The 26,722-nt window shown below is 38.6% G+C and overlaps 1 protein-coding gene across 50 annotated transcripts in view; it reads right to left on the reverse strand.

Moving 5' to 3' along the window:
* R3HDM2 (R3H domain containing 2) overlaps positions 1–26,722 on the reverse strand; it is a 161,456-nt gene that overhangs the window by 49,730 nt on the left and 85,004 nt on the right. For 39 of the 50 annotated variants that reach the window (XM_049625770.1, XM_049625811.1, XM_049625812.1 and 36 more), the window contains one exon: positions 5,972–6,041. The exons of 10 other annotated variants lie outside the window; for them this stretch is intronic. In XM_049625770.1, the coding sequence (XP_049481727.1) occupies positions 5,972–6,041 (70 nt within the window). Of the gene's footprint in view, positions 1–765; positions 883–5,971; positions 6,042–26,722 lie in introns of all 50 variants that reach the window. One more of the 50 variants, XM_049625790.1, reaches the window with a different exon arrangement.

A 26,722-nucleotide genomic window follows, 5' to 3' on the forward strand; every position in this document is an offset into this window, starting at 1 on the left:
AAAAAAAAAAAAAAAAAAAAAAAAAAAAAAAAAAGAAAGAAAGAAAGGCCATTCACTCTATTTAAAAGAAGAAAAAAAGCCACTAGAAAAGAATGGTTATCTTCTACTGAAGACAGTCTTGTGTGCAGATGATGCAGGACTGCAATATTCTATAAACTCAGAGGATGATAGAGCAGAGAGAATAAGCCTGGATCCTTGATGCTGAGATAGAATTAGTCAACCTGGATGGTACCTCCCAACATGTGAGGTCATAAGTCTTATTATCATTTAAGCTCTTTTGAGTTGAGTTTACTGTTCCTTCTAGTCAAAAGCATCCTGACATAGTCAGAAATGGTATGTGAAGAGAGACTGTCTGAACCAGACAGAAGAGCCCAGCTTTAGAAGTAGAAATAATTGACAGAAAGATGATAATAATCAGCTAAAATTTTTGGAGTGCTTACACTGTGTCACTATCCTAAAGTGTTTTATGTATCCTGTTTAATCTTACAACAATCTTATGAGATACATATTTTATTATCACTATTTTATAGATAAGTAAACTGAGGTACAGAGAAGTTAAGTAATGTAAGGTTATTGAACTGGTAAATGGCAGAACAGGGCTCAAAGCCAGAAAATTTGGCTTTAGTTGCTTTCTTAACCTTTATCCAATACTTCCACTAAGGGGACAGATGTTCAAAAACTAGGCAGAATGGAAAGTCCACCAGAGATACAAAGGAGTCATGGAATCTCATAACTGGAAGGGGACTCGGAAGCGTTCTCATTTACCTCCATCCTTCTACATCCATAGTCCTTCTCAGTCAGGTTCCTGAATCATCAAATCTGAAAAATGGTCGTCCTGTTTGTATACTTTTAGTGAAGGGAAAGTCTTCTCCAGAAACAAACCTTTTTTGGGGGGAAATTATAAAGAGGCAAAACTCATCTTCCTATTCTTTCTGCCACTGGCCACAGTTTAGTTCTCTGTGTAAGTCATAAAGAACAAGCTTAATCCTGCTACCACGTGAGCCCCATACGGGAGACAACTTTATCTTCTTTTTCTAAATATTCCCAGCCTCTCACTCTCTCTCTTTTTTTTTAGGCATTATTATTTTTTAAATTTAAATCCATGTTAGTTAATGTATAGTGTCGTACTGGTTTCAGCAGTAGAACCCAGTGACTTATCATTTACACATAACACCCAGTGCTCATCCCATCAAGTGTCCTCTTTAATGCCCATGACTCATTTAGCCCTTTAGTCCTTCCTTCCACCCAACAACCCTCCAGCAACCCTCAGTTTGTTCTTTGTATTTAAGAGTCTCTTATTGTTTGCCTCCCTCTCTTTTTATTTTTCCTTCCCTTCCCCTAAGTTCACCTGCTTATCTGTTTTATTTCTTAAATTCCACATATGAGTGAAATCATGTATTTGTCTTTCTCTAACTTATTTCACTTAGCCTAATATACTCTGGTTCCATTCCCGTTGTTCCAAATGGCTAGATTTCATTCTTTTTGATTGCAAGTAATATTCTGTTGTGTATATATACCACAACTTCTCTGTCCATTCATCAGTCAATGGCCATGTGGGCTCTTTCCATACTTTGGCTACTGTCGACAGTACTGCTATAAACCTTGGGATGGATGTGCCTCTTCGAATCAGCATTTTTGTATCCTTTGGATAAATACTTAGTAGTGCAACTGCTAGGTCGTAGGACAGTTTATTTTTAACTTTTGGAGGAACCTCCATGCTGTTTTCCAGAGTGGCTGCACCAGTTTGCATTCTCAACAGTGCAAAAAGTTTCCCCTTTCTACGCATCCTTGCCACCATTCTGACAGGTGTGAGGTAGTATCTCATTGTGGTTTTGATTTTTATTTCCCTGATGATGAGTAATGTCGAGCACCTTTTCATGTATCTGTAGCCATCTGGATGTCTTCTTGGGAGGGCTAGGAAGACACTTCTTGGAAAAGTGTCTATAAAATATAGAGGGGACACTCAGAGACAGAAGGGCTTTTTCTCCCTTAATCCATGGCCTAGTAGAAAGAATGTTAAGCAAGAAGATAATAGCTAGAGGCTAAACATTCCGACTTACCCTGTGGCAAAATTCCTGTAAACTTTCCTGTCCTTTACCAATTTGTATATCAAGAGTAAATTACTCCCAACTGATACTCCTAGTTTTTAAATTGTTTAAAATCTGGGGGCTCAGGAGAATAGATAAATTGTTGTATGTTCATGGAATACTGTTAAGTCAGGTCTTCAAATCACATGGTCTTAAGTTTCCTCACCATTTTGCGTCTAGGATAGAAGAAACTATCCTCAAGTTAACAAAGGCTAGTTATAAGAGATAGTGTTATTACTCGTTGAAAAATACACTTATTACTCGTTGAAAAATACACGGAGTTCAAAATTGTATTGCTTGAGCTGAGGCTCTCTTTTGTTCTCCAACATAACCTTTAACTATGGCCATTTCTAGTCCTGCATTCCTATGTAGAAGTCTCTCCATTCTCTTGGGGCAACAAATTCTCCAACGCAAAAAGCAAAAGCTGCAGCTGAGGGACAAGAAAAAGACAATTTATTAACTAAAAAAAAAAAAAAAAAAAGTCTTAAGGAGCAAGAATAAAGCTAGTAAGAAAAGGGTTAAAAGCAGAGAAGTAATTTCCACTCTTCATGGGTTACTCAATAGAGAGAATGAAGGGCTTGGGACGGTCAGAAAAAGAAAGGAACTATTTCATATGTAACTTGACTAGAACAAAGCAAAGACATTAATGTCCCAGGAGAGCCAAGATATGTGCTTTCCTACAACCTATTTGTGCACATTGTACATTTCATCCAGGCAAACAGCACAACTTTAAGACAGAATGTCTCCTGAGGACACTCAGTGGCTCAAAGCTGTGGAGAGGGGACTGTCAGAAGTGGGGGGCAAGGAGAGGGTGAGGAAATAGGATCATATAGGGGAGGATGATTAGGAGCCAAAATCTGACAATTTTTTCAGGGAGAATACTGCATATTCCCCATAAATTTTTTGACTGCCATGGTAAGTACCTTCCAGAGCACAGTGAAATTGTATATCCTTCCATCAACTCATAAACAACTTTCTAGGCATGAAGCCAAAAATTTATTATATAGGGGACACTCAGAGACAGAAGGGCATTTTCTCCCTTTTAATCCATGGTCAAGAAGAAAGAATGTAAGCAAGAAGGTAAGAGGTAGAGGCTAAAAATTCTGACTTACCCTGTGGCAAAATTCCTGTAAACTTTCCTGTCCTTTACCAATTTGTGTATCAAGAGTAAATTATTCCCAATTGATATGCATATTTTTTAAATTGTTTAAAATCTAGGGGCTCAGGAGAATAGATAAACAAATTGTATGTTCATTGAATACTGTGCCACAATAAAAAAGAATGAACTTTTGGTGCTTGCCTTTCTCTGAGGACACATGATTAGGGAAGGTGACCGTAGCTACCCCTGAGCCCTAGGAGATGGACCTTAATTAGGTACACCAACTATGGTAACTGTTTCCTTTTTGTGACTGGTTTGGGAAGAAAGTGACTCAATCATTACCAGTGAGACTAGGGAACTTTGCTGGGCATATTACTGAAATACACAAAAACATGCATGGATCTCAAAATTATTATGGTAAGTAAAATAAAGCAGAACTCAGTTCAAAAAAATACGTAGGTCCATTTATAAGAAGTTCAAGGACAGGCAAAACTAAACTATAGTGATTTAAATCAGAAAGTGCTTGCTTAAGCACTATCAACAATAGTCAAAGTATGGAAAGAGGCCAAATGTCCATCGATGAATGAATGGATAAAGAAAATGTGGTATATGTATATACAATGGAGTATTACTCGGCAATCAAAAAGAATGAAATCTTGCCATTTGCAACTTAAGTGGATGGAACTGGAGGGTATTATGCTTAGTGAAATTAGTCAGAAAAAGACAAAGATCATATGAATTCACTCATATGAAGACTTTAAGAGACAAAACAGGTGAACATAAGGGAAGGGAAACAAAAATAATATAAAAACAGGGAGGGGGACAAAACAAGAGAGACTCATAAAAATGGAGAACAAACTGAGGGTTGCTGGAGGGGTTGTGGGAGGGGGGATGGGCTAAATGGGTAAAGGGCATTAAGGAATCTACCCCTGAAATCATTGCTTCACTATATACTAATTTGGATGTAAGTTTTAAAAAATAAAAAATAAAGTTAAATTATAAAAAAAAAAGAAAGAAAGGGCTTGCTTAGGGTTTGGGGGTAAAATACTGGGATAAGGGATCCTTCAAGAATGATAAAAATATGCTATCGTGTTTGGGGTTAGGGTTACATGGGTGTATGCAACTGTCAGGCCTTATTAACTGAATGCTAAAGATTTGTGCATTTTATTATATGTTACTTAAACACATACACACACACTCTTAGGAGTCAAGACAATGGGGACAAAACACCTATACAGTTAAAATGGCAGGGTGAAAACAAAACCAAACAAGTCTATGTACTCATGCATGGCAAGCTTAATTTTTGACTGGAGTTGGGAGAAAAGGAAAACAACGCTAATGTATACTGAGCACAATTATGAATCTGGTGCTTTATGCACTTCAACTCATATTCACCAAAGTAGGTAAGCAACTCTGCAAGGTCACACCACTACTAAGTGACAGACACACCAGACCAGAACTCTGGTACTGTCTGATTCCAAGGTCTATATTCTTTCTATGACTTTGATTTATTGTTTCTATACATTATTTTATTTAATCCAAACAAAATTCCTTATCAGGACATTTTTCAGATGAAGAAACTAAAGCTGAGAGGAATTAAATAACTTTCCCAAGTTAACACAAGAGGGCCAAGGGCAGGATTCCAACCTAGCTATGTCTGATCCTAAAGCTGTAGGTGTCCCAAGGTAGACATTCAAGAGTGTTCTGGGATATGAAGCATGGGATGAGAAGGGTGCATAGGTCTGAGGCCTCTCTTCAGAGAGTGTCAGTGGGGACAAATTTTGGGGTTCAAAAATTAGGTTTCTAAGTTCTCCTGTCTTTCCCATCCATCTGGGTCACTCCTCATGACTTCATACTTTTTAGTTTATAGAAAGTATTTTATTTGACCTTCTCAAGGTATATAATATTATTTCCATTTTTGAATGAAATACTACCTAATACTACATGAATTGCTCAGGGCCATACTATGTATATAAGGAGACAGAGTTCAAACCCAGCTCTTCTTGATGGCAAAATCCTATGTTCTTTCTACTACAGTGCTCAAAGGACAAAAACCAACAACAGTATGATAACTGCATGCCTAAAGAGGTAAATGGCTCAACAGCCCTGGGAGGACATGAAAGAAGGCCCTAAGGTCCAACACTCCCTTCTCTTCAAAGAGAGAAAGCAGAATATGGGGGAAAAGGCAGTAAAGTACTTAATGGAACATGTAAGTCTACAGCTATGTGACAGGCACCAAGTCCTTTAAGGACTTCAAAAGTCAACTGTCACAGGCTTCACTAGTACTAGGCAAACAAAAATAACAATAATAATAACAAGTGTGCCAATTTTGTAAATCAGGGAAGTGTTAAGAAAATCACTCTGCTCTATAAATGCAAAAGGATTCACTGGTGTGTAAGGAAGGCCACAGGCATTGGCTGATGTCCAGAGCAATTCCTTAGGCAAAGTAAAGAGAGAAACAAGATTAAAATGTTCTGGACATGTACCCTCTTCCTTTGTTCAATAGGTTATAGCTGTACTTGCCCTGAAATAAGAACTGCAGGTGCTTTTGATCAATGGACTGGAATGCTGGGCTTCATTATAATTTCTACCAGCTCCTCTACATTCTTTACCAAAAATGACCATTTTACTTCTGTGGGCAAAACAGAACAAATCAAATTTCTTCCTCTTTCAAGCAAAGAACAGCAGTGGGGGCCTTTCCTTCTGCTGCTTCCATTTTCTTTAGCTTTATCATAGTAATGCTGCTATGTAGAAAATATCACAGAATCTCAGGGATGGAAAGGACCTTGAAAGTTCACACTGTCTTTTCCCGCGCCCTGGCAAAATTGCTCCCAAGTCAATCCAGAGAAGACATTCTGGAAAAGAAAAAAAAAAAAAAATCACAATTTACCTACTGTCCATGGCATTTCAGGATGCCTTCTATTACTAACTTAACCGCCATGCAGGTAAATCTATCTTGCCCTACTGTGATGACCTTAGAGGTCAATGCCACCGCTTGTTAGGTAGGGAGGACACCTAAGCCAACAATTTAGTATTAAAAGAATTATTTCAAAATATAAAATTGAATGTGAGATTGGCCAGGGAAATGAAAAAAGAACAACCTAATTTCATATAAAGGAGCCAGGAACCTTTAAGAATCATTATTCCTTAAGCCTCTGCTGCAAAGTAGAGTCTGCTATTTACTTGGCAATATCCAATCACTTCTTCCTTAAAAGAAGTGGTTTTTAGTTGGACACATGGCTGCCTGGAAAAAAGCAACACATATCCCAACCTCCACTGTAGCTAAATAGGAGCACATGACTAAGTTCTAGTCCATGAGACATAAGAAGCAGTGTTATGGATTAAACTATGTGCCTCTCTAAATTCCTATGTTGAAGCCCTAACCCCCAGTATCTCAGAATGTGACTGTATTTGGAGACGGGGCCTTTAAGGAGGTGATTAAGTTAAAATGAGGCTGTTAGAGTGGACCCTAATCTAATCTGACTGGTATTCTTGTAAGAAAAGGAAATTTAGATACACGAAGAGACATCAGAGATGTATGGGTAGAGGAAAAACCATGTGACATAGCCTTCTGGAGAAACCAAATCTGCCAACACCTTGATCTTGGACTTCTAACCACCGGAGCTATGAGAAAATGAATTCTGTTGTTAAACCATTCAGTCTGTGGTATTTTGTTATGGTAGCCCTAGGAAATTAATACAAGTAGTAAATACAACTTCTATGAAGTATCCTTAAAGGAAGTGGGTAGCCCTTCTTTACTTTTCCCTAATTCCTGCTTGCTTAAATGTAGAAGTAAAGGCTGGTGCATTAGCAGCCATCTGGGACTGTGAGATGATACTAGGATTGAAAACCACAGGTTGTGAGGCAACAGAGAAGAAACCAGGGTCCTTGACTACAGCAGTCAGACTAGATGGACTCTCCTAGATTTCCTGAATGTGAGAAAAATACACTTCACTCTTATTTAAGATACTATTTAGGCACACACATGCACACACACACATATACTAAGTAATTCTGATTAAAAAAAAAAATTCCTTAATTCCTAGAAGCAAGGAATCCTGCAGCAACACTGGAGCTTATATGTACTTGAAAGGAAAGAGGTAAAATAAGGGAAAGTTGGCATTTTTTTTAAAGATTTTATTTTTTAAACGATTTTAATGTTTATTTATTTATTTTTGAGAGAGAAAGAGAGAGAGCAAGCTCATACGAGTAAGACAGGGGCAGAGAAACAGAATCCCAAGCAGGCTCTGTGCTGTCAGTGCAGAGCCTGACATGGTGCTCGAACTTATGAACTATGAGATCACGACCTGAGCCGAAATCAAGAGTTGGATGTTTAACCAACTGAGCCACCCAGATGCCCCTAAAAGATTTTATTTTTAAATAATCTCTACACCCAACATGGGGCTCGAACTCACAACCCCAAGATCAAGTGTTGCATGTTCCACTGACTGTGCCAGTAGGCAATCCAAAAGTTGGCATTTTATGGAGGATATAAGAGCATCACTCTTGGGCTCTAATGCTACCTCCGCTGCAAGGAAAAGGCTAAACATAATAATAGGGTGAATTAGGGGCAGTGCCCAACAAAATAACATTCAATCTCCAGAATGTAGGAGGCAGCAAGCATGTTGTAGTGGATACATTTATGGACTTTGTAGCTTGATGTGAATTTGGCTACAAGACTACTGTTTCCAAAACTTAGTAATCATGTAGCTGAGCCTCAGCCTCCTCATTTGTAAGATTAGGCATAATGCACATCTCACAGAGCCATTGCAAAAACATGTGAGATAATGAATGCAATGGACCCATACACAGTAGGTATTCAATAAATTTTAGTTCCTCTTCATCACATTCCACAGTAAGAAGGAAGAGGAAGATAACTGAATGACCCCTTTTCCTTGGCATCTTGTATACACCCTTTTCCCAATCAGTACAGGAGCTACTGATATTGAAGAGGTGAGACTCTTACCTATCTTAATGATAAGCGGAGAGTAAAGACTGCAAGAAAGAGAAAAGGAAATTTTATTTACCCCTTAGTGTTGGCTTCCTATTTTTCTTGGTACTTTGGTATTTTAAGAACTGTTTTTTGCAGGGTGTCTGGGTGGCTCAGTCATTAGTTAATCATCCAACTTCAGCTCAGGTCATGACCTCATGGTTCATGAGTTGGAGCTCCACGTAGGGCTGGAGCCTGCTTTGGATTCTGTGTGTGTGTGTCTCTCTCTCTGCCCCTTCCCTGTTCGCACTCTGTCTCTCTCCCTCTCAAAAAAATAAACATTTAAAAAACAAAACGAAACTGCTTTTTAAAAAAAAATCAGTTCGGGTCGGGGCACCTGGGTGGCTCAGGTGGCTAAGCATCCAGCTTGATTTCAGTCCAGGTCATCATCTCAATGGCTTGTAGGACTGAGCCCCACCTCACCTCGGGCTCTGCACTGATAGTGTGGAGCCTGCTTGGGATCCTCTCTCTCTGCCCCTTCCCCACTCATGTGCCCTCGCAATTCTCTCTCTCAAAAAATAAATAAACATTATTTTGAGAGAAAGAAAGTGAGAGACAGAGTGTGAACGGGGGAGGGGCAGAGAGAGACGGAGACACAGAATCCAAAGCAGGCTCCAGGCTCTGAGCTCTGAGCACACAGCCTGATGCAGGGTTCAAACCCACGAGCCCTGAGATCATGACCTGAGCCGAAGTCAGATGCTTAACCGACTGAGCCACGTAGGAGCCTACCCCCCTCCCCCACCCCCCGGAAAAAAAATAAACAATCAATTCAGTTGGAAAGACTGTTTCTTTCCAAAAGAAAGAACTCCAATGTTTGATATAGCTGTAAGCACAGACCTAAGGCAAGAGATCACTGAAGAGTGCCTAGTTCCTTCAGACTCTGTTATCCATGATGGCTGGTCAGATACGTAAAGAATACCCAATGTTTGTTGGCTCAGATCCTAAGGAGCCCTCACTTCTAGAATGCTGATCATTGATCACTCTGTTGTGTGCAGAGTTAGACACTTTACAAATAGATATCATCATTCCTTTTTTATAGAAGAGTAAACTGAGGATCAAACTGATCAGACAGCAAATTTTGTTGACTCTAATTTCAGAGTATATATCCAAAATCTGATGACTTCCTACACTTCCACTGCTACCACCCTGGTACAAACCACCATCTCTCTTGGTGGAATGACTGCAATAACCTTCTAACTGGTCTCCTGCTTCCAATCTTGCTCCCCTACAGTATTTTCTAAACATAGCAGCCAGAGTGATTATGAAAAAACATTTTCAGATCATGTTACACCTTTGCTTAAAACCATCCAATGGCTCCTCATCTCAGAGCAAAAGCAGAAGTGCTTAAAATGACCTACAAAAGCTTAAATAGTCTGATACCAGTTTGCCCTCTGACCCCAACTCTTATTACCCCCCCCCAACTTTTGCAGGTCCAGTCACACTGGCTCCCCCATGCCCTAAACCCACTTTATGGTGATTACTTTTTGCTGTTCCTTCCTTCTGCCTGGAATGATCATTTTCCAGATAACAGCATGGCTTGCTTACTTTTTCTCCTCAGGTCTTTACTGAAATGTCATCTCAGTGAGCCTTCTCTGGTCACAATAACTAAAATTATAAAACCCCAAATGCTTCTTATCCTACTCCCCTAAGGCCTCCCCCACAAAAAGTTACTCAATCAGATACCAAACAGACTTTTTGCTTCTCTCTGCTTAACAGATAAATCTGAAGTTTGTTTTCTTCCTTCTCTGAGATAGAAAGTGACAGTATAATGAAAAGTTCACATCTCCCTCATAGAGATGCAAATACCTCAAAAGAGGAGAAAGAACAAACCCATGGACCTCTTGAGGTCTGTTTCAGTCCTTCAAGTCTGTAAAGAGCCAAGCATGGCAGCACTGGAGAAGAGGACAAGACTCACCATAATTTCTGATATAAAATGTAAATTCCCTGATATAAAATATGAGAAACCTAATACTCTTGACTTCTTCCATTTACAAGATCTAGAGAGGGAATTTTCTTAGTATGACTGACTCAATCTCTAAAGCAATAAGGTACAGGAAAGGATAGCATGCCATGATTTGCTATGACAAAGAACTAACACTGACTGAGTGAAATCTCCCAGACCTGTGTCAGTCAAGAAGTATGAAGAAGCTAGGAAAGTGAAGACAGAAAACATGGAAGCAACTCCCAGCTAACCCTCTAACTCCAGACAAATGGTGTGCTAATATAATACCAACAGGGATCTACCATATCAGAGTGGAAGAGAAACAAGGAAAAGCAAGTAAGAAAAAAGTTGCCAATTTCCGAGTCAGCTTGAAAGCTACCAAAATTTGCAAGGCCTCTCTAGATACAAAGCCCAATCTCCTCTGGTCTAGAAGGCCAGAGTTTGACTTAGACTTGGCATAAGCTCCACTGACTGCAGCAGCAGCCTGATTCACAAATAGGTGATAAGTGTTTCCTACTATATCTTCTTCCAATCAAATCACATTAGGAAAATAATGTATCATTACAGTGTTTATATTAAACTGCAAATTTTGAAAGAGAAGAGAAAAACACTTTACACCATTCTTGAAACATTTTGTTTCACAGCTCTATGTACAGTTGTGGTATTAATGTCATATATCACTCGGTAAATGAATTCTGCAAGGTTAAATAATGATATGTTTATGTTCTTTCCGCTCATTGGCCCCCAGGTCAGCCAATCTGATCCAGGACTCCATGGCAACAGGCTCTATCACTAAGAGCTACAAGATAAGATCCTCTGCCTTTTTTTTCTTTTTTAAATAAAGTATTTTCCACAGAAACTGCTACAAATACTGTCAAAAAGTAGTCTCCTCAGACAAATAAAAAATCCTGCCATTCTGATATGCTAAAAATGAACAGTGGAAGGAAAGAGTGAATAGCAATGACAATGAACCTATGAAAATAACAAGGGATCTCCAAAACTCCACAGAGATTTCCCCTTGTTTAATTTCAGTAGAGAAATTCAGGAATCCTTGAATTGTGAAAAACCAACACCAAGATAAATTGAAGATTAGTATTAGGGGAGTGCTGCCCAGCTGAAATCACAGTATTGAAGCTTCCCAGGTGATAATATATAGGGAGAGCTAAAAGTTTTAACTTAAGACAGCCAACCTTTGGGGCCCTGGGTGGCTTAGTCAGTTAAGCGTCCAACTCTTGATTTCAGCTCAGGTCATGATTTCACGGTTTGGGTTCAGCCTGCACTGGGCTCTGTGCTGGTAGCACAGAGCCTGCTTGGGATCCTCTGTCCTGCCCCTTCCCTGCATGCATATGCAAGCTCTCTCTCAAAATAAATAAACTTGAAGAGGAAGAAGAAGAAGGAGGAGAAGGAGGAGAAGGAGAAGGAGGAGGGGGGAGGGGGAGGGGAAGGAAGAGAAGGAGGAGGAGGAGAAAAGGCAGCTAATTTTGCAAGTTTCTCATCATTTTTTCTGAACTGTTAAAGTGAGCCTTAAAACTCACTGATCTCAGGTTCTTATTGCCCCTATTTCTTTTTTTCTTTTTTTTTTTTTTTTTAATTTTTAGTGTTTTTATTTATTTTTGAGACAGGGAGACACAGAGCATGAGCTGGGGAGGGGCAGAGAGAGAGGGAGACACAGAATCTGAAACAGGCTCCAGGCTCTGAGCTGTCAGCACAGAGCCTGACGCGGGGCTCGAACTCACGGACCGCGAGATCATGACCTGAGCCGAAGTCGGCCGCTTAACCGACTGAGCCACCCAGGCGCCCCTGCCCCTATTTCTTAAATCACAGCTCATACTGTCCTTCAAATTCTGTGATGTCTTCTTCTCTACATTCCCCTCCCCTACCATCATCTACTATGCTTAGAGAAAAAGACTGCCATGTCCAAATGAGGAAATAATACATTTGCTCTTCACATACCATATGCCCCTATTCCTTCTCCATCAGCTGTAGACCTCACTGAAACAAAGTGGAAGCAAGAGAATTACAAAGTAGTTAAGGAGACTAGACTGAAACAACCCATCATTCTCCCTAGAGGAGTTCACTGACATTCTAAAATCCACCTGACATATTACAACATATTCTGCTTTCCAGCATGCTTTTCACCAATAACTGATAAAATATTTCTGGCTGCAACAAGCAACTCTGGTCCCCACCTGCTGGTATATGGTGGTAAGTGAATGCTGAAAAGTAGACAAAATCTAAAAGGTCAGGGTCAAAATTAGCTTGGAAACTGTACATTTTCATCTGGCTCACATTGTTGTGGCTTTTTGTTTTAATTGTGCTAAATACACATAACATAAAAATTACCATTTTATTCATTTTTAAGTATACAGTCCAGTAGCATTAGGTACATTCATATTATTTGCATTACAGAAGAGAACATGGTTTCAGACACAAAGGCCATGGTAAGAGACTACAACAATCATTCTTTCTGTGATTATTTACTAAACTTGTATTTATTGTACAAGTCACTTATTATTAAGAAGTATAGTTTAGGGGCCTGGGTGGCTCATTCAGTTAAGCGTCCAACTTCAGCTCAGGTCATAATCTCATGGTTTGTGGTGGGTTCGAGCCCCACACTGGGCTCTATGCTGACAGCTTGGAGCCTGGAGCCTGCTTCAGATTCTATGTCTCCCTCTCTCTGTTCCTTCCCCACCTGCACACTCTCGCTCTCTCTGTCGCATGCACTCTCTCTCTACCTCTCTCAAAAATAAACGTTAAAAAATTTTAAAAAGAAGTATGAAGAAGTATGGAGAATAGTCAAATGTTAATATCTGATACTAATGCCCACTAAAAGCAGTGATCCACACATATATTTCCAGTATGCTTTTCACATGCTGAATATAGTTTCTTACGTGCACATCTCAGTTCCCAAACAAGTCCAGAGCATATAGAGGTCTACATCTCTTTTGTCAGCACTGAGTTCCAAGGGACCCATAGTTAGCATGCTAACCCATGTTAGCAGACTAACATGAGAAGCAATAGACAGAGTTCTAGAAACTCCTAGAACAGAGAAAACATTTCCTGTTACACTGTTTCAAATTTCCCATGAATTGAGGCACTATTAAGAGAATTAAGGTTTTAAAGAGACAGCAAAGAGGTAAAATGTTAACTTGTAGTGGGAATCATAATATCAAAGCTAAAAAAAAAAAAAAAAAAATCACTACCAGCCCTCTGTCTAGATCAGTTGCCTTTATACCTTTGTAACAGAAAACCCAAACATTTTGTTCCCTTTTCTAAAAAAAAATCCTGGGCCAGTAGGCAGAGAAAAACAGCATATTTACTAATCTCAGAAGCAAAAGAAGTTGCATGAATAGGCTATTTTCTCAGTGATGCTGTCTTCCAATGTGAAAGCCCTGGGATCTGGTCAGAGGAGGCCATTTTCCTCAAGTACCAAAAACAGCTGCAGCAGCTATCATTTATTGTGCATCTACTGTGTTCCATTTATATAAGGAATTTATATAAGTTCTATCACATTTATCTTCACTTTCGCACATTTTGAAAATTTACTTTCAGATACTAACAGTAAGGATTTAAATTTTTTTCTTTAAAAATTTTTTTAATATTTATTTTTTAGAGAGAGTGAGACAGAGTATGAACAGGGGAGGGGCAGAGAGAAGAGGGAGACACAGAAACCGAAGCAGGCTCCAGGCTCTGGGCTGTCAGCACAGAGCCCGACACGGGGCTTGAACTAACAAACTGCAAGATCGTGACCTAAGCCGAAGTTGGACACTTAACCAACTGAGCCACCCAGGTGCCCCAGGATTTAAGATGTTTTCACCTTTCTTTTAAGATCAGAAAAGTATTATAGGCTTCTTTATATTTATAGAAAACACATACAAAAAGAAAAGAAAAAACAACCATAATCTATAACTAAGAGATAACTGCTATTAATAACAGTATTTTTAGACATATTTTTCTAAATTTTGTTTCCATATTTGTATGTAATTTACAATCACATTGCATACATTTCCGTATCTAATATACACACATATATATATTTTTAATCAGAGAGAGTGAGCGTGCACACGAGTGGGGGAGAGGGACAGAGGGAGAGAGAGAGAATCCCAAGTAGGTTCCACGCTCACAGTGGAGCCTGACACGAGACTTGATCCCATGACCCTGGGATAATGACCCAAGTCAAAATCAAGAGTCGGACGTTCAACCGACCGAGCCACCCAGGTGCCCCCATAACTAATAATTTTTATAGTTTACATTACATAGAACATCTTTATACCATGATTTTTTCTACTACTAAAACTGTGACAAAAATACAACTGTGGCCATTTTCTCCATTATTACTTTTAAAAACAGTCATTTTTTAAGTTTTAAGAACAGAGAGAAAGTGCTAATGGGGGAGGGGCAGAGACCGAGGGAGAGAGAGAATCCCAAGCAGAGCATGGAGTGTGACCCCACGACACTGGGATCATGACCTGAGCAGAAATCAAGAGCAAGTCGCTCAACCAACTGAGCCACCCAGGTGCCCCTAAGGTTTTATTTTTAAGTAATCTCTACACCCAAATATGGGGCTCAAACTCACAATCCTGAGATCATGAAAGGCACACTCTACCAACTGAGCTGGCCAGGTACCCCACATGTACCATAAATTTTAACTATTTTCCTATTATTGGATATTTAGGAAAGCTGTTACTTTTTATAATAAAATAATGCTGTGATGAACATCTTTGTACTTAAGTCTTTATTCACATTTCTCATCAACTCCCTAGAATAAATATTCAAGAGTTCTGGGGGTAAAAAACGTCCCCCCAGGTTCACTCCAGTTAACAGAAGCGAGGCTAGCCACACTATCTGTAGTGTTTCTCAACTGTTCCCCCAGGAACATAATAATGTCCACTTCACACATCCCATGACAGTGCCTGGACTTTAAGGACATTCACCCAGGTAGGGCTTCTCAGTTTCTACTTTTCTTCAACTCATGCCCCATTTTAGTAACATTAACTCTTCTTTCCTATATATTCCACTAGAAAAAATATATACCCTGTACTCCTTTAGACTCACTGGCCTAAGAAAATTAACATGGAGGAAAGGACAAAAAGTTACACAGGAAAATGTTCTCTTTTATGTTAATGTCACACACACTGTTCACTAGCTCTTGTCAGTATACCTTGATATTAGAGAGCAATCCAAAAGATGAAGCCTCAAAAACTACAAAAAAAAACCTCTCTAAATCCTTATTATGAAACTATAAGAAGGTAAAAGGGTGTGGAGATATTGAATATTTCAGTATTTGTTTGTGATCTGACATATGGTCAATCATTTAAGATCCTAGATTTTTTAAAAAGTAAGCTCTATACCCAATGTGGGCTTGAACTCATGACCCTGACATCAAGAGTCACATACTCTACAGACTGAGCCAGCCAGGCCTGCACCAGGTCTTAGTTTTTTTTTAAGCTTGTGAATTTAAGGAGTCTTTCTATATAGTACTTCATATAAATCTTACATTCACAAATATATGGAAAAAGAATATCACCTCATCAACTCACAGAGAGAAAAGCAGAGGATACAAAGTTTCAGAGGTAGACAACAAAGGCAAGTGTCCTAAGATTTTAAAGCACATCAGAACAATGGTACAAAGGAAAACACAAAACAAAAAATAAAAAACAACCAATCATCATCGACAGAAGTCAAAAGATCAATGATGGCCAAGGAACAAAAAAGAGAGCAATTAATCTGAGAGAACACGTTCCCAATTTGGCCTCAAATAATAAGCATCAAATTAGAAAAGATACTTCCTAAAAGGACGAACTGTGTCAATCTTAAACTTAAGTACTTAGATTATACAAATATTCATTTAAAAAACTGAGTATCTTACATGGCTTTAAAATCAGTCTGGCTTCTCAAAAATTACTGGTCACCTGAAGATATAAATGGTACATTCCTAAACATTAATAATAATGGCTAATGCTAACCAGGAACTATCTTTAAAGACTTTACATGCACTAACTCTTTTAATCCTCAAAACAACCCTAGCAGGTGGATACTATTATTATCTTCATTTCATGTACTTTACATACGAAGAAATGGAGATATTAAGTAATTTGTCCAAGGTCAGAGAACCAGCAATTGGCATAGCTGGAATTTGAGCTCAAGCAGCGTAAATCCAGGGTCCAAGCATTTAGCCACTATACTTTTCCAAAAAACAAACAAACAAAAAAAGCAAAACAAACAAACAAAAAACATACCTCCCAATAGACTATTTAACTATAGACTATTTAGTAGGTAGGCTAGGAGCTAGGAGAGAAGAACATCAGAAAGAAGTCTGTAAAAAGTTTTAGGCACAGAAACAGTCTCTATCAATTTTGCCAGAAAGTTCTTTTGATATATATCACATTTTAAATTATTCCAAATAGGGTGATGGTAAGCACCTTTTGCAAAAGCAGTTCTTGATCTTTTCTTCCCCCTTTAACCAAAAAAAAAAAAAAAAAAAAATGTGGAAAAAAAGGAAGGATAAAAAGAAACTGAAATCTTACTTCTCCAACACCTTTCAACAGCTTTTCTTGCCTTGACCTTTTCCAAAACCTTGATGGTTAGAAAACAAAGATGAAAAAAGAAGGCACTTTCAGTTGAAATAAAAAGACCTCTTAGTAATTTTTCCACTGCTAATGACTGAAACATCTAAGACTTTAGGTCGATCCCACCCACTCCCAAATGGAAGGAAAACCAAGTTAACAAAACCGTCATCTTTTAATTTCACAGCAGTTTTCTTCCCCCTCTAAGGCTATTCCTGTCCTCGCTGCAGACAGGGAACTGCTCCCAGTGACGTCAGAGCAGTCTCCCAGCAACGATTAATAGGGCTGTCCACCACAGGGGTTTCCTGAAAAGCTAGCAAGAAATTATCCACATATTTGCTGCAATACTGAGATGCAAGGATGTGGTGGAATTTCTCTTAACTCTTACAGCTCCAGTCTCTGGCAAGGTTATTCTGGAATGCTCTCAGTTTCCCCTAGGATTATCTTCCTTTTTCTTACCCTACTTCTCTCCAAATAAAATTATAATTTTGTTAGTTTGAAATACTTACACCTGTAATAAATATTGATATATGTGAACTAGCATAAAAATAGGACTGAATATAAGTCCAGCAGACATTACTCTTTTCATTTCATACACAGAAAAAATGAAAGCAGAGAACAGAAAAGCATGTCAGGACAGAAAATAGGCAAGCAAGTTCTTTTCCATATATGCCTCCCAAACACACCCATAGACAGGCAAATCTTAAATTTTCCTAGGCTCTAGTCTACTGAATTTTTCACACTGACCTCTGCAGGCAACCCTCCAGAGATCAATGGTATTAAAATGGAGTTGCATAAAAAGAAACTGGATGCCCAAACACTTACTTAAATCAAAAAAAAGGTAAGTTAGGTTCACACCCAAGAGGATATCTAACAATTTCTTCCTAAAGCTTTGCTTTAGCTCCATACATTCAAAATGAGAGTTTTACTTTAACTACAATAGCAAGGAATTTCACCCATCTACTTATTTTTTGAGGTCTGAGAAACAGTATACAAATTGTCTGCTCAGGACCAGTGCAAATAAGGTAGAAAAATTCCAAATTCCAAAGCTCAACCTAGAATTACTCATGGATGCGAGCTTCCAGAAACCTGCTTATGAGACCTTTTTCATTCCATATTTAGAAAAAGCAATTAAGTAAAATTCATTAGCAGCAGGACATACAGGGTTAATTCAAACACTATGCTTCAGCAATCCTGACTTTGGCCCCAACCTATTCTAAAAGGAAACAAACCAAATAGCATCGCTATCATTAACAGTATCCCATTTTGGCTTCGGCTCTGTTCAGTGGAACCCAGTTATCATCAAGGCATCGATGGAAGAACGCACCGCTTCAGATGGATTTTCTTCTTCCTTCTCTCTGTCCCCTCCCTCTCAGAAGAAAAAGACTGCAAACAAAATCACTACGTCACTGGAGGCAGAGGGAATCCCATCTCTGCACTCTTTAGAAACCAAGGCCAGCAAATAAAAACAGGCCAATTACAAGAAACAAACAAGTAATCCAAAATAAGAAGCAATAAACCCACAGGAAATTCTTATAAGCTCAATACGTCAGAACGCATGTTTCAGTAAAAAGGCTGAACACGTTCCTCTTAAGATGTTCAAAATCAAAAAAAGCTTCCAAGACACGGCAAAGGCGACATATTTCTTATCATCACAGTTAAAGACTAGGGGGCAGTTACATAAAGACATAGGACACAGAGATATATTCACCAGCCGGGTGTGGACTGCTGTGGAATGACACAGTGAAGGATATTTATAGGGGATTCCCTGCTTCCTGCAATGTGCGTCAACAGCATCACCAAAGAGAACAGAAATCACCACTATTCTCATAAGCTAAATCTGAATGAAGCAACGCCTGAAATAGCCATTGAAGAGGTAGAATCTGAATACAATAAAAGTTCTAGCAAACCTAATTTTTGAAATATTTTAAAAATAAAACCCAGGAAATGAAAATGCCCACAAAACTTAACATATGAGAATTCTCTAATTTTCCTAGTTTGTATAATACAGTTAAATTGACTAAGATAAAAAAGAGCTTTCTAGCTTCTTCCCTACTCAGTCTGTGGAGTTCAAGGACTTTTATATAAAGAAAGAAAATTATCCAAAACTCACCCCAGATGGATCTGCACTTAAACCAACAGCAAGCTCACATTATTAATGGAGACCTCATTGTAAGAATCTGTTCTGCTGGAATTTTGCAGGAAGAAATTCCTTCTGGGAAACCTGTGCCTCTTCCCCCACCCACGGTCCCCTCCCACCCCCTTCACCCTTGAATGAAATGCTACTGATCCTTGCTGCTGCGTCTCCAGCAGGCTAATTGCTCTGACAAGCAGCTCTGAAGCAGACCACGGCCCAGCTGTTCAGAGGGATGTCACCCAGAGCTCTGCCAATAGTCACACACACACACACACACACACACACACACACAGGCCGCAAGAGCACCCCTCCCAACTCGTCTTCTCGCTCTCATTCAAGCACTTCAGTGACATGCCTGCCTCCACACTGCTCTGAGGATAGCTTTTAAAGACACAGACACAGCAGCAGTTCTTTCCTGCTGCATATGTTGAGATGCCAAAATAAAGTCTTATTATAGTAGAATAACAAGTTGTAGGTATGTATAGAGTTAAAAGTTCACTTTGAAATTTACTTGGACTTTTTCTAATATGTAAAATAACTGAGGACAGAGAAATGGTCTTTGCTTAAAAGCTACTAAGTTGGACTTCAGAAATTAAGAGCAAACCTAGACAGAGAATTTTCTTTCCAGTGAGTTATACAGGTAGGCAACACAGAATACTAGTAGCTATCTGTTCCTCCCTCCCTATGTGTCTCCAAAAGGATGAGGAGGAAAGACTTTGGCTATAAAATGGGGGGAAGAGGAAACTGTGATGGCATCTTACTGATTAATGAAAAAGGACAAGAATAGAGTGTAAGGATGTGGATGAGGATAAACAGAACTTTAAAAAAGGAAGTGATACAAAAGACACCAGGAAAGAAGAGTAATACTTCTTTTAATTTTTATTATTAATTATTTTTAATTAATTTTTTAAATATTTATTTTTTAGAGAGAGAGATAGTGTGCAAGTGGGGGAGTGGCAGAGAGAGGGAAACACAGAATCCGAAGCAAGCTCCAGGCTCTGAGCTGTCAGCACAGAGCCCCATGCAGGCCTCAAACTCATGAAATGCGAGATCATACCTGAGCAACCTACTGAGCCACCCAGGAGCTCCAGAAGAGTAACAGTTCTTAAAAGTATGCATGGCTATGGGACAGAAGACACGTAAGTGACCTTGGGTCCTGATTTTTAAGAACCCAAGGAAAGGTAGTAATAATCTCTATTGTTACATTTATTTTTTTTAATTTTTTTCAATGTTTATTTATTTTTGAGAGAGAGAGAGAGACAGAGTGTGAGCAGGGGAGGGGCAGAGAGAGAAGGAGACACAGGATCTGAAGCAGGGCTCCAGGCTCTGAGCTGTCGGCACAGAGCCTGATGTGGGGCTCGAACTCACAAATCGTGAGATCATGACCTGAGCCAAAGTCGGACGCTTAACTGACTGAGCCACCCAGGCGCCCCACTATTGCTACATTTATAACTGGACATTATAAATGGTGCAAGGTCTTCAGTAGCACAAACTAATACATGGTAGGCTCCAGGCATCCTGAGAAAAACAATAAAACCTGTCACAAAGACAACTAGTTGTTCATTAAACAATATATTGGTTGTGTACTTGTGTTCTTACTACAGGCCCGACACTATGATAAGCTCTAGGAATATGAGATAGATTCATTAGGGGTCATACAGAAGGGGAAAAAAGGATCTGGCTTTCATTCTGAATGAGATGAAGTGATTAGGGGGTCAGAAAGCTGATCTTGAAGGGACAAAAGACCACTGATAGAAATCTGGCTTTTACATTTAGAGGAGAGGCCATCTCACTTGAGATGACAAGCCACTGGGAATTCTTAAGCAGAAAATGGCATGCATTTGACCTATGTTTCTCTTTTGCCTCCAAATTTTTGATAAATTTCTAACATTCAGAGATATTGCAAGAATAATACGAGTCACCTAGATTCACATACAGGTTAGTACATATGTGTGCATGCATCCATGTGTGTAAATTTTTTTCAGAACTATTTGAGATGTTCTCATAATGACCCTTCACACATAAAATAATTCAGCATGTATCTCCTAATAAAGTCACTCTGAACTATGAGAATAACCACTACTCAAGGCCCAGATGGGTTAATGGGTAGAGCACCTACCCAATAATAAATAGTACTGCAAAAGCTTAGAAAACTCAAACGACTTTAGTATCACCATCTACAGAAAGCTGGACAGAATTTGCAAGGTGAACCTAACCAGGTCAAATGTCTGTTAAAATAAAAGCCAACATTCACCCTAGCATTTAAACTAGACCCAGACTATTGCTTCTCAGCCTTTTGGCTAAGATCAAGTGTAAACTAGACCCAGACCCTTGTAATAGAATATTCATATTTTCCAGAATACAATCCAAAAATTACTTAGCATACAAAAAAAAAGATACAAGATAATTTCAATTTGTATAGGAAAAGAGATGACCAGATACAAATTTGAGATGACACAGATATAAGAAACCTGACAGCTATTAAAACAGCTATTATAAAAATTCTCCAACAGCAGTATAACATACAGACTTGTTGAATCACTATGTTGTACACTTGAAACTAATGTGAACACTGTGTATCAACTATACTTCAAATTTTAAAAAGGTATTTTAAAAGATGTTTGTGGAGATAGAAAGATAATCTATCACTTGAGAATTGTATTTAAGCATGAAAAATACCCCCTATATTGAGCTAATATCCCTAACTATGATTAAAATAATAACTTTCTTTTATTAAAAAAAAAAAAAGAAAATCTTTCCCTAAAAAATTAGGGAAGCATTCCTGAAACTAATGGTAAGACAGAATGTCTCAAAAAAAAAAAAAAAAAAAAAGAGGATATAAAAAGAACCAAATGGAAATTTTAGAATGAAAAATATAACAACCAAAATATAGATATTCACTTGATGGGTTCAATAGCAGAACAGAAATGAAAGAAGAATCCAGTGAATTTTCAGACAGATCAAATTCAAACTGAACACAGATAAATCTGAAGATTCAATAGCAATTAGAGGCACCTGAATGGCTCAGTCGGTTAAGCATCTGACTTGGCTCAGGTCATGATCTCATGAATGGGGAGTTTGAGCCCTGAAGCTGGCTCTCTGCTGTCAGCATAGAGCCTGCTTCAGATCCTCTGTCCCCCTCTCTCTCTGCTCCTTCCCCACTCTCTCTCTCTCAAAAATAAATAAACATAAAAAATTTCAATAGCAATTTAAATAGGAATCAGCTCGGGGCGCCTGGGTGGCTCAGTCGGTTAAGCGGCCGACTTCGGCTCAGGTCATGATCTCACGGTCCGTGAGTTTGAGCCCCGCGTCAGGCTCTGTGCTGACAGCTCAGAGCCTGGAGCCTGTTTCAGATTCTGTGTCTACCTCTCTCTGACCCTCTCCTGTTCATGCTGTGTCTCTCCCTGTCTCAAAAATAAATAAAATGTTAAAAAAAAAATCTCACATAGGAATCAGCTCAAATCTGAACAATAAAGAGAAAAAAAGATTGGGGGGAAAAAAAGAAATTATCAAGGACCCGCAAGACAATAGCAAAATGTCTAATATTTGGGCCATCAGTGTCCCAAAAGGAGGGAATAAAGAGTGTGGTGAAATATTTGAAGAAACAATGTTTAAAAACTTCACTAATCTGGGAGGCACCTGGGTGGTACATTCAGTTAAGTGCCCGACTCCATCTTGGCTCATGATCTCACCATTCATGAGTTCAAGTCCCACATCAGGCTTTTGCACTGATGGTGAGGAGCCTGCTTGGGATTCTGTCTCTCCTTCTCTCTGCCCCTCCCCTACTTGTGCACATGTTCACTCTCTCTCTCCTCTCAAAATAAACTTAAAAAAATTAATTAATTAAAAAAAAACTTCACAGGGCGCCTGGGTGGCTCAGTCGGTTAAGCGGCCGACTTTGGCTCAGGTCACGATCTCACGGTCCGTGAGTTTGAGCCCCGCATCCAGCTCTGTGCTGACAGCTCATAGCCTGGAGCCTGCTTCAGATTCTGTGTCTCCCTCTCTCTCTGCACCTCCCCCACTTGTGCTCTGTCTCTTCCTCAAAATAAATAATCATAAAAAAATTTTTTTTTAAACTTCACAAATTTGTAAGACATAAACATATAGAGTCAAGAAGCTCAGCAATCCCCAAATAGGATAAATAAAACAAAATCTACCCCTGGATTTATAATAATCTCATGGCTTAAAACTGAAGACAAAAAAAAAAAATCTTGAAAGCAACCAGAGAAAAATGATGTGTTACCTATTAAGGAAACAATGATTTGAATGACTTTATATTTCTCATCACAAAGGGGGCTTAGAAGGAAATAACATTTTAAAGTGCTAAAAGGAAATATAGCATTCTATATCCAGAGAAAATATCCTTCAGTAATGAAAATGACATAAAAACATTCTCAGATAAAGAAAAACTAAGATAATTCATTGCCAGCACACCAGTTCCCAAAGAATGGCCAGTGGCACCTGGGTGGCTCAGTTGGTTGAGCATCCTAATCAGTTTTGGCTCAAGTCATGATCTCTCAGTTCATGGGTTCGAGCCCCAAGGCAGGCTCCTCAGCACGGAATCTGCTTGGGATTCTCTCTCCCTCTCCCTCTATCCCTCCCCCACATGCACACACACCCACCCCCCAAAAAATAAATAATTTTTAAAAATAAAATAAAAGAATGGCCAAAAAAAAAGTTCTTCAGAAAGATGGGGAATAATACACCTAATCTTAGAAGACCAGGAACAAAGAAAGAAAAATATAAATACTAAATATCTGGTTACATATAATAGACTATTCTCTTCCTCTTAAGTTCTTTAAAATATTTGATATTTGCAAGCAAAAAATTCTACGATTATCTCATGGAATTTTCACTGTATGTCAATAAATGTAATAGATAAGACAACTACAATATTAAGCGGGGGATAGGACAGGAACTGATACGGTATTAAGGTTTCAACATTCTACCTAATGGCAAAGTATTCATTCTAAGTAGACCATAAGTTAGGTGTGTGTATTGAAAAAAAAAGAGAGATCCCTAGAGCAACCAATAAAATCTACACAAAAAAGTATAGTCAAAATCTAACAGATAAATTTAAATAACTAAAATGGAAAGCTACAAAATGTTCTAATGACTCTAAAGACAGGAGAAGGATATCATCAGAGGATTAAACATAGGAAGAATAAAGAAAAAAATATTATGGGAGACTTAAATCTAAACATATTGATAATTACATGAAATGTAAATGGTCTAAAAATGCCAATTAAAAGACAGAGGCTGTTCAAATACAAGAAATACAGAAACTTCAAAAATAATGATATAGGCAGGTTGAAGGCAAATAGAATAATCTGAGCAGTATGATACTTTTTTTTTTAACGTTTATTTATTTTTGAGAGGGACACACAGAATGCGAGTGGGTTAGGGGCAGAGAGAGAGGGAGACACAGAATCTGAAGCAGGCACCAGGCTCCGAGCTGTCAGCACAGAGCCCAATGAGGAGCTTGAACCCACGAGCCGTGAAATCATGACCTGAGCTGAAGTTGGATGCTCAACTGACTAAGCCACCCAGACGCCCCTCAATATGATACTTTAATAGTGTATACAAGATATTAGACATTAGTGAAAACCCACAGAACTGTATAATACAAAGACTGAAACCTAATATAAATAATGGACTTTACTTAATAATAATGTATCAGTATTGGCTCATCAATTGTAACACATGTACCACACTAATACAAAATGTTAGGGGAAACTGTGTATTTTGGAGGAGGACTTATATGGGAACCCTGTGCTTTCTCCTCAATTTTTCTATAAACCTAAAATTACTCTAAAAAAACAAAGTCTATTAATTTAAATTTTAAAAGATCAAAAAAAGATACACTATACAAATACTCACACACACACACACAAAGGCTGGAATGGCTATATTAATATTAGCCAAAGTAGACTTCAGAGCAAAGAAAGTACCAGGGATAAAGAAGAATATTAGATAATGATAAAAGGGGCATCTCATCAAGATGACAGTTCTAAACATCTATGCACCTAACAACAGAGCTTCAAAATTCACAAAGCAAAAACAGAACTAGAATTAAAAAATAGACAAATGCACAATTACAGTTGGATGTTTCAAGACCCCTCTTCCTGGAATAGACGGACCCATTAGACCAAAAATCAGCAAGTATATAGAAGAAGTGAAAAATATCATCAAATGACAGGATCTAATTGACATTTATAGAATATTCCAATTAAAAATGGAATATTCATTCTTTTCAAGTGCTCATGTAAACATTCCCAAGATAGGCCATCTATCTTGAGTCACAAAAAAAACCTTAACAAATTTAAAAGAACTGAAATCATAAAAAGTACATTCTCTCACCATAACAGAATGTGATTAGAAATCAATAACAAAGATATTATAGGAAAACCTCCAAACACTTGGAAATTAAACAACATACTTCCAAATAATCCATGGGTCAAAGAGGTAATTTCAAGAAAAATTGGAAGATATTCTGAACTGAACAAAAATGTAAATGTAATATACCAAAATTTGTGGGATACAAACTAAATACATACTTACAAGGAAATATATATGTAGCACTAAATGCTTATATTAGAAAAGTAGTGTCATGTATTGAATATCTGTGTCCCTCCAAAATTCATATGTTGAAGCTCTAATCCTGTGTAGCTTTATTTGGAATGGGGTCTATAGGAAGTAATTAAGTCAAATGAGGTTACATGGATGGTGTCCTGATCTGATAGGATTAGTGCCCTTATAAGATGGAGAAAGCTTGCTCTTTCTCCATCTTCCCTAGCACAAATAAGAGGTCCTGTGAGTATACAGCCAGAGAACAGCTGTCTACAAGCCAAGAGAAGAGACCTCCTCAGACTTAAGCCTACTTTGTTGGCACCTTAATCTTAGACTTCCCAGCGCAGAGACCTATGAGAATTAATTTTCTGTTGTTGAAGACACCCATTCTCTGGTATTTTGTTCTGGCAGCCTGTGCTGACTAATACAAGTAGAAAGGTCTTGGGGGGCCTGGGTGACTCAGTCAGTTAAGCGTCTGACTTTGGCTCAGGTCATGATCTCACAGTTTGTGGGTTCGAGCCCCACACTGGGCTCTATGCTGACAGCTGGGAGCCTGGAGCCTGCTTCCGATTCTGTGTCTCCTTCTCTCTCTGCTCCTCCCCAACTCGTGCTCTGTCTCGGTCTCTCAAAAATAAATAAATGTTTTTTGAAAAAAAAAAAAAGCAGAAAGGCTTATATACTAACTTTCCATCTTTAAAAAAAAAAAAGGTGGCACCTGGGTGGCTTAGTTTGTCGAACATCCAACTTTGGCTCAGGTCACGATCTTGTGGTTCATGAATTTGAACCCCGCATCATGCTCGCTGCTGTCAGCACAGAGCCCACTTCAGGTCCTGTGTCTCCTTCTCTCTCTCCCCCTTGCCCGCTCATGCTATCAAAAATAAACACTGGGGCTCCTGGGTGGCTCAGTCAGTTAAGCGTCTGACTTCAACTCAAGTCACGATCTCATGGTTCGTGAGTTTAGGCCCTGCATCTGGCTCTCTGCTGTGAGCACAGAGCCTGCTTTGGATCCTCTGTCTCTCTGACCTTCCCTCCCATAAACAAATAAACATTAAAAAAATAAGCATCAAAATAAACAAAAAGAACAAAATAAACTCAAAGTAACCAGAATGAAGATAATAATAGAAAGCAGAAATTAATAAAATTAAAAGCAGGAAAAAAAAATCAATGAAACCAAAAGCTGATTCTTTGAAAAGATGTCACAAATCTCTAGCAAGACTGAAAAGATAATAAAATTGACAAATCTCTAGTAAGACTGACACAGAGGAGAGAAAACACACATACTAACAGGAATGAAAAAAAAAACAAACCCAGGAGTGCCTGGGTGGCTTAGC

The sequence above is a fragment of the Panthera uncia genome, chromosome B4 (assembly GCF_023721935.1).
Source record: "Panthera uncia isolate 11264 chromosome B4, Puncia_PCG_1.0, whole genome shotgun sequence".
In the NCBI taxonomy this organism is placed as follows: domain Eukaryota; kingdom Metazoa; phylum Chordata; class Mammalia; order Carnivora; family Felidae; genus Panthera; species Panthera uncia.